Raw genomic sequence first — 8,014 nt, 5'->3', positions numbered from 1 at the left:
GGTTTAGGATTTGAGTTTAGGGTTTAGTATTAGAGTTTAGGGTTTAGCGTTTTGTTGACAACATTATTTTTTTTTAATTCATTTTTTATATATTATTTTTATTTATTTTTAAATTTTATTTTGAAAAGATAATATAATTTGCCAAGTTATTTGGTTTCCTTAATTAAAAGATACTAGATTTAAAATGACAATTTTCTATTTGTTGGTGAACCTAAAGGTTCATCATAGGGGGTGAACCCAAGAATAACTCTATATATATATATATATAAATAAATAAAAAATCCAAACAACGTACACTCACAACAAATATTTGACGTACATGTAGATCCGGTGGTCTGATATCTTTGTCTGATATCCTTTGGATTCAGGTTCTCTTGTATCAAACATACAATACAATAGTAATGAAATTTACATTCTTAGAAGACTAAAATGATATCCTTTGGATTGAACTTGCAAAACATGTTTATATGCCAATCCTTTTAATGGATGCTATAACTTTATATATATGCGGTTTAGTAAAAGCTCATTTTTTCATGCAACCTCGTGATCATATATATTACATGTAAGAGAAAGACAAAGTGTTATTCCTGATGGTATGTTACGTGTACATACATCAAAGCGTCGAAAAGGAGAGACAGCTCCTTTATCGTTATTACTTATTACCATATGAAATGGATCACATAATAAGAAACTCAAGTCATAAAATAGAAAATAGCAGAAGTATTGTTTAGGTTAAAGTCGGGCCAACTTTGATTATTCGTTCGTACATCTCTAGTCTCCTTCACACGGCAATCGATATACTGTAACATTCCAAAAACCAAACAAAAATGTATCATGTCACTGGTAAAAAACATACAACAATATACTATCGACTATAGTGAACTATGTGTTTATCTGGTAGTTTAGTCTAAATCCATTTTCTTTTATATATTTTGGAGTCGAGTAGATCGAGAACTAGCTTTCAAGATATTTTCTGTGGAAAAAGCTGTGAAAGTTATTTCTATAATCTAGAAAAAAAAAGCAAAAAGATCTAATATAAAACCAAAAACAAAGTTATATATGGACAACTACCTGTCACAATTGGTGTTGAAACCAATGGGGTATGAAAGTGAAACACCACAAGTGGTAGGGAGTGCGGCCACAAGGTCGATATTGAGGCCTTTAATTTCCTTACCGGCTGATTTAAGGCACTCACATACTTGTCGGCGATCTGGTGTGGTCTGAGCCATTTGGTTCAATGATTTGACTGCCACACAGCAGCTTGACGGCAATGGACCACCGTTGGTCAAGTAGCTGATGCACTGTGTCATTGTGCTTGTCACTGTCCCACACGTTATGTGTGACTCTGTTGGAGCTGCAATGTAGATCGTAAGGATGAGGAGGCATGTGATGATCTTTGAAGCAAACGCCATTTTTGTTTTAATTGTTTTTACTTTGTTGAGGTCGTCGGTGCGGTTTTTATAATTGGGAAAGCTCGTCATCAATGTCATGTGTAGCCGCGAATTATGCTTAGTTTCGCATGCATGCAAATTTGATGAATAACGGGATTTACTATGAATTAAACATAAAAAATACACATATTCCCATGTTAATGCATTGCTTCCCCGATCTTCGGTTACTTGAGTTTTTTTTCTAAGAATGTAAATATTTTCTAGAAAATAAGTTAATGTGGTATAATAAGTTGTTGACAAAATGGTAAAATCTAATTAAAATTGCTTACGGCAAAAATAATGATTACAAATGCAGATTTAAACATCAAACCCCTGGATTTAAATAGGAACTGAAATATATTTCGACATATTAGAGACTCTTAACTTTTCAGTAATAATAAACAAGGGAATAAACCATATGAATATTCCAAAGATTATGTATCAAACAAAATTTCAAAAGGTCATTTTTAGAAAAAGTAAAATTATTCAGTTAGAAATGTACAATATGATTAATGTATACGGCCTACGTTACTTGGACATGTCAAACAAGGAGGCCAAGCACAATATATGAGGATACTCGTACGAGTCCGAAATTTATATGGTCAAGTGATAGTTCAAGGATATAAAGAAAAAAGAGAAAAGAAAATGGAAGTGGTTCAATTAAGAAAACCAATGGACAAAAACATCAAATGGTAAAGAGTCGGGGACATCAAATGGTTGTAAAGATACTTTGTATCAGAAGTCCAATTATGATTATTTTCTTAAAGCATACTGATCAGTTTATTGGACTATCTTAATAATGATTATAAATTAAAAATTATTATTTCTACCACAATACGTAAGTAGTAATCAGTTTGATCATAACTGTACTACAAAATCTAGCGTCGGTCCTAATTTATTTACACCGCGCCGAAGAAGTGATGCACTAAAACCAGACGGTGGCAACAGCGTGGAAACAATACATATAGTAATTCCGTACATCATTAGGCCATCATTATCCGTGGAACACCTTTTGGGTTTCTTAATTTTAAATTTTTTTTTTTGCTGATTTAAAAAAAAATTGAAAAAGAAACCAATTGCGGGCCGCCACGTTTCAGCGGAGCCTGCAAACAGTACAAGGAACACACCAAGATCGGTCACTAATCAATTACCTCTGTGACCGTTTTTTTGTTTTTCTGTGGGATCCACACTATATTTTATTTTATTTTTTTGTCAAGGATTCTTCTTATATCTCCCCGATAATTGTGGTCTTAGCGCTTTAGAGGAATACATAACTGAGATGGCCACGTAAATGGACCGTCGTATATAAAGAAAGAAATGCAACACATTAATTCTGAAAACAACACATAACATTGAAAGGATATAGAATTATAGTAGTGACATTATTTTTTATGGAAATTAAAACACTTCAACGTATATATCCTCTCATGCTCACCGGATGCTGAAACCAACCAAATACATCAAACACATCATCATATATGGTTAGTACTTCATTAAAATCCCGATAAAATTATTACAACCTAAAGTAAAATGAGATAAATAGAGTGAGAGTTAGATTACTTGTTACAGTTGGTTCTTGCGCTGATGGGGTAAGAGATCCTAACACGGCAAGCACCAGGAAGACGAGCAGCACGGCCTGGGTTAAGTCTGGAACCCAAGGCTCTAGCTGCTCCTTGAATGCAGCGACAAGCTTGTTGCCGATCACGTGTGGTCCGAGCCATGCTATGGAGCCTCTGAACACCCGAACAACATCCTCGAGGAACGAAACCGCCTCTGGTCAGGTAGTTAATGCATTGCCCCAAGTTGCTGGCGACGGCGCCACACGAGATTGCTGCCTCTGATGCCATTGGAGCAGACACTAACATGCACACAATCAACAATGTTGACAGCTTTAAGAAGCCCTCCATAATCTTAAACTTTTCTCTTTCTCTTTTGCTTAAGTAAGTAATGGGTTTAATTTTGGATGATGAAGTGAGCTAATAGAGTTTGTGTTTATATAGAAAGATCCAAAAGGGCAAATGCATGAAGAGTAGACTGTGTGAGGTTAGTTGGTGGTAGGTTTCATTTAATGCATTGCCTCTTATAAAAAAAACTGTAGTTCATTCTTGTATGCACATAAAAGACCAGTCATTGCTCCACATATATACAATTCAATGACTTGTCAACGTTGGTATACTATAAACTATGGCATGAAGGTAAAAAACTGGAAGATAAAAGTAGATGTCATAATTGTGTCACCTACAAATTTGGAGTGTCCATTTAAAACTCAACATATTCTAACTAAGAACAAGGAGATGCTTAAAGGAGTGTTTAGTAATGGAGTCCACCGTAAAAAAGGAAGAAGGGGTGCCAAAAACACCAGATTTAGCATCGATGCTTGTACTGTTTCGTGGACTCCCACTGACACGTGGCGGCCCGCGATTGGTTCGTTTTTAATATATTTTTATTTTTAATCAGAGAAAAAACCAAAAAAAAAAAAAAAATTAAGGTGCTAGGGTTAATGGTGATCTAACGATGTTAGATTCAAATGGAACAAAATACATCCATTTGATCACTCAGTTAAATGATTGTATTTTGCAGTGGCTGGAGGCAGAAACTTTTACAATCCAGGTCAATCTTATATAAAAAATAAGTATTTTTAATTAAGGTAGCGTGAACTTCATAAAATAAATGGATCAGTTGAAAATTTATACCGGGATCAATGCATAAATTTGGACAAAAACCTTAGATAATTAAAATTCCGTCCCTGGTATTTTGTATTCCGAAGAAAAAACTTTATAAAAAATAAAATCATGAAACATTCTGACTTCATTTTTGAATTAAGATTGTGGATACTGGATATCTTAGCCATGGAAACAAAAATTCTAGCTGTTAATGAAAAAAAACCAATAATGAAGTAGTAACTTATAAAGGTCACAAGTAAATCTTCTTGATTGGTTTTGAGCTAAAATGCTAAATTAAACATGGTATCACAACCACCCAACTATTAGTAGAAGTTGTTAGAACGATCTATTGATGATAATACGTCTATGTATGATTACAGGCCGTGCTTGAGTACAACCCTATCAAGCATGTGCTTCAGGGTCGATATAGTTAAATATATTTTAGGGGTCAGTTTGAGAAAAGATTGGTTGATTCAGTTGGCTTTGGACTAGTCGTTTGTTCAATTTGTTGACAGGTTTGATTCTTTTTTTATACCAATTTTACCAAATGTTATATTAAAGGGACAATTTTTTTTTTTTTTTTGCTTCTAAGCCACAAAAAGTCAGGCCGTGCCTATGTATATGAACATGAAATGTGAGAGATGTGAGATGTGAGATGTGAGATGTGAGATGAGATATGTTGATGAAAGAAAAGAAATAATATACTTCATTCGTTTCATTTTAGTTGTCGTTTTAGGTTTATACACACAGATTAAGAAAACATTTAATTTTGCATATTTCCAAAATAAAAACATCATTACCTATACACCTAACCATATTTTAACCAATAGAAAAATAAAAGGAAAAATATTGTTAATAACTTTTGCATTAAAAACATAAAATAACATTCAAAATGAAACAAAAATTTTATTCTAAAACGACAACTAATATGAAACGGAAAGAGTATTAGATGGTACAAACTAATACATTTATTATCAATTGACTGTGAGTTGGAAATATTTAATAAACCCATATCATACATTAATAATCCTCATGATCACACCACACCATTAAGATAGAATGCATCTGGAGATATCTTTTGGTCTACGATTTTTCATTTGTTGTTTGTTTAGTGAGAAACTTCGAATAAAAGTAAGCCGTCATATTATATGTTAAGTTATTTCATGCAATTCTTTTCCAGTCGTAAGAGTTGATGATTCCCTGGCTCAACTTTCTTTCCTTTGGGGACATGCAGGACTCGTTTTCATTCTGTTTTGCAAGACGATCTACAAGTTGATTGATTTGGTTTGGAACAACCTACGACAAGAACAGAGTTTTGCTTTCGACTAATTCAAGTTCGATCAAATCTCCTTTTTTCTGGAATTGTTTTTTGTTTTAACCAACCAAGTCCAAGCATCTATAGCAGCAGCAACAACATACATATACTCTTTTGACTATATGACTCTCACTCAACCTTGCCAAACTCTCCAACATTCGAGCTGCTTTCCACAACCGTCTCTCTTACAAACCTACAACAACATGTTTCAAGAATTAGGTCCAAGATAGAAAGATATACACTTGAACTTGAGAGGGACATGAACGTCATCTACCTTGCCAGCTTCTCTCGTGAAGATTGTAAGACGTAAATGGAGAGTACGAAAGAGAATGTGAGAGCTGATCACAAGTTCACAACATAAGATTATAATACATTAAGTGTATGAATTTATTTCCCGTTTTATCAATTAGCAAGAACCAAAAAAAAGGATTTACCTGAGCCAAAGAGGACATAAAATCCAGAGGAAACATCAATCTCTGACTGCTCCTTCCTGCATGCATCACATTTATGTGTCTCTTAGCTAAATATCGCGACTCGACCGTATCCACTATCTTATTTATCTTATTTAGAGAGGTAAGACAGAGTTGAAAGTGGTCAAGAAAAGTAGCATACCATGTGTATCTAACAAGAACATGTTTCGGCCAGTGTTGAGGATCCCAGAACTGCTTGCGGATCTCCGGGTGTGTATTCAAATCTGTTCATGGATAAAATCTCAGCTTATACAAAAACTGCTGATGGGTAGTATCAGCCTGTATAATTGACATTAGGCCTGGGCAAAATAACCGGAACCGAAGAACCGAACCGGAACCGAACCGAAATACCCGAAACCGGAACCGGACTAATACCCTCAAATACCCGAACGGTTCCTATATTTTTATATCCGAAATAACCGAACCGAACCGGAACCGAACCGAGAACCGAACGGGTACCCGAATATATAAAAATATTAATTATATATACATATAACATCACTAAATATATATTTTTAATTTAAAATTCTATTAAAAGTATCCGAAAATAGTTGAGGATAACTAAATTATTATAAAGTATCCAAACTACCCGAAAGTATCTGAAACTATCCAGATAGTTTTATCCGAAATATCCAAAGTAATCCTAAATATCCAAATTTTTTATCTAAATCATCATAATTATTTGATATTTTACCCTAAATAACCGATATTTTATCCAAATTATCCGAACTACCCGAACTATCCGAATCCGAACCGGATCCAAATGAGAACCGAACTTTTTCCGGATATTTTCCGGTTCCTACATTTACTATCCGAACCGAACCGAACCCGAAACTATCCGAACCGAACCGAACCGAAAATAGGTCAAGTACTAAATGGATCCTCTAGCCCCTATCCGAACTACCCAAAACCCGAAATACCCGAACCGAACCGAACCGATACCCGAAATGCCCAGGCCTAATTGACATAAAGCTAACAGCAGAACAAATAAAGACTAGTAAACAAACTGCCTACATTTATATATTAGCACCCAATGCCACAAAGAAGATTATAACTTTCACCAGATAATAAAGAGACAAGATATGGAGTTCTACGTACAGCTAAGAGGCATATAGACAACTTGAGCTGTTACTCCAAGCAAATCTCCTCCAGAATATCTCTGTGCAAAACAACCCACACTCAAAAGGACTCATACACACCTAATCAGTGGAAGCTTATAAAAGACTCAAAACCCAAGGCAAACTACACATACCAAATTGACATCGATCATTGGAACTTCTGAACTCTTCCGGTTTATCACCAAAAGCCAGTGTATCAGAAATTTCTCACTTCCAACTTGGAATTTTCTGCATGTAAAACCAATCCATATCCACACCAAAATCAGCATACGACTAATGTAACAAACAAGGAAAAGATGTCGCCGTATCAGCATATTCATCGCAGAGAAGACGTTAGAAGTACACAACAATCTGCAACAGAACAGAACTAAACACACCATACAAAAACGGCTCCTACTCTAATCAAAGTAGATGAGATGTGAATCTATCTTCACAACCTCCTATTCGAGCTAGCTAGCTAGCGATGAACTTGGCAGAGAAGCTAAAGACAGATCAATCTCAATTCAAAGGAATCAAAAACTCTCACATCTTATAAGGATCTGTTCCAGTGTAGCCAACTGGTTTCGCTATGGGGATCAGCACCTGCAAATCGGCATGAAAATTCAATCTAATTTCCCAGGAACATTTCGAAACCTAATCATATACACAGTTAGTACCTCGCGATTAACGGCGAAGATCGGGCAATGCTTTCCGATCACATCATGCCAAGTCGTTCTCGACTGCACATGGAATCAACAGATCCTTAGTCTACGTCAAATTGTAAGTTAATCTCAGCTAAATATGTAAAGAGGGATACGAACCGAATGGTACTGTCCCATCTTGCTCATCGCCACGATATCTCCTGGTCGGTAAGCGCTGGAGAGAGGCATAAATGATATCGATATCAGAAGTAGAGCTTCAATTAACGACTTCAATGGTGCCTGCGTAACCATGCTCGCCATAACTTGCTTCATCGGTCAGGTTTCTCCGCCGCTGATTTTGCTCGGAGGTAGAAAGAAAGATGATGAGCCAGCAGCAA

The 8,014-nt window shown here is 35.5% G+C and overlaps 3 protein-coding genes across 3 annotated transcripts; all 3 read right to left on the bottom strand.

Annotated features, from left to right (window-relative positions):
• Positions 1-554: 554 nt before the first annotated feature.
• LOC106297749 (non-specific lipid-transfer protein 12-like) lies at positions 555-1,434 on the bottom strand. Its single transcript, XM_013733930.1, has 2 exons — positions 1,072-1,434; positions 555-800 (listed from the first exon to the last, which is right to left on the bottom strand). The coding sequence occupies exons 1-2, from the start codon at positions 1,410-1,412 to the stop codon at positions 782-784; spliced, it is 360 nt and encodes a 119-aa protein (XP_013589384.1). The 5' UTR covers positions 1,413-1,434; the 3' UTR covers positions 555-781.
• Positions 1,435-2,701: 1,267 nt separating this feature from the next.
• Positions 2,702-3,403, bottom strand: LOC106344566 (non-specific lipid-transfer protein 5-like). Its single transcript, XM_013783924.1, has 2 exons — positions 2,991-3,403; positions 2,702-2,871 (listed from the first exon to the last, which is right to left on the bottom strand). The coding sequence occupies exons 1-2, from the start codon at positions 3,335-3,337 to the stop codon at positions 2,862-2,864; spliced, it is 357 nt and encodes a 118-aa protein (XP_013639378.1). The 5' UTR covers positions 3,338-3,403; the 3' UTR covers positions 2,702-2,861.
• A 1,966-nt stretch (positions 3,404-5,369) lies between these two features.
• On the bottom strand, positions 5,370-8,014 carry LOC106344044. Its single transcript, XM_013783425.1, has 9 exons — positions 7,797-8,014; positions 7,653-7,715; positions 7,523-7,578; positions 7,131-7,224; positions 6,977-7,037; positions 6,021-6,102; positions 5,843-5,898; positions 5,683-5,746; positions 5,370-5,601 (listed from the first exon to the last, which is right to left on the bottom strand). The coding sequence occupies exons 1-9, from the start codon at positions 7,947-7,949 to the stop codon at positions 5,538-5,540; spliced, it is 693 nt and encodes a 230-aa protein (XP_013638879.1). The 5' UTR covers positions 7,950-8,014; the 3' UTR covers positions 5,370-5,537.

The sequence above is a fragment of the Brassica oleracea genome, chromosome C1 (genome assembly GCF_000695525.1).
Source record: "Brassica oleracea var. oleracea cultivar TO1000 chromosome C1, BOL, whole genome shotgun sequence".
Classification (NCBI taxonomy): domain Eukaryota; kingdom Viridiplantae; phylum Streptophyta; class Magnoliopsida; order Brassicales; family Brassicaceae; genus Brassica; species Brassica oleracea.
This window is presented reverse-complemented; position numbering and strand designations above follow the sequence as displayed.

Coding starts and splice junctions, on each gene's coding strand:
- LOC106297749 (XM_013733930.1), bottom strand. CDS start 1,412: ATGGCGTTTGCTTCAAAGATCATCACATGCCTCCTCATCCTTACGATC.
- LOC106344566 (XM_013783924.1), bottom strand. CDS start 3,337: ATGGAGGGCTTCTTAAAGCTGTCAACATTGTTGATTGTGTGCATGTTA.
- LOC106344044 (XM_013783425.1), bottom strand. CDS start 7,949: ATGAAGCAAGTTATGGCGAGCATGGTTACGCAGGCACCATTGAAGTCG. Junction 7,579..7,652: donor TCTTCGCCGTTAATCGCGAG/GTACTAACTGTG, acceptor GCCGATTTGCAG/GTGCTGATCCCCATAGCGAA. Junction 5,602..5,682: donor TCACGAGAGAAGCTGGCAAG/GTAGATGACGTT, acceptor ATGTTGTTGTAG/GTTTGTAAGAGAGACGGTTG.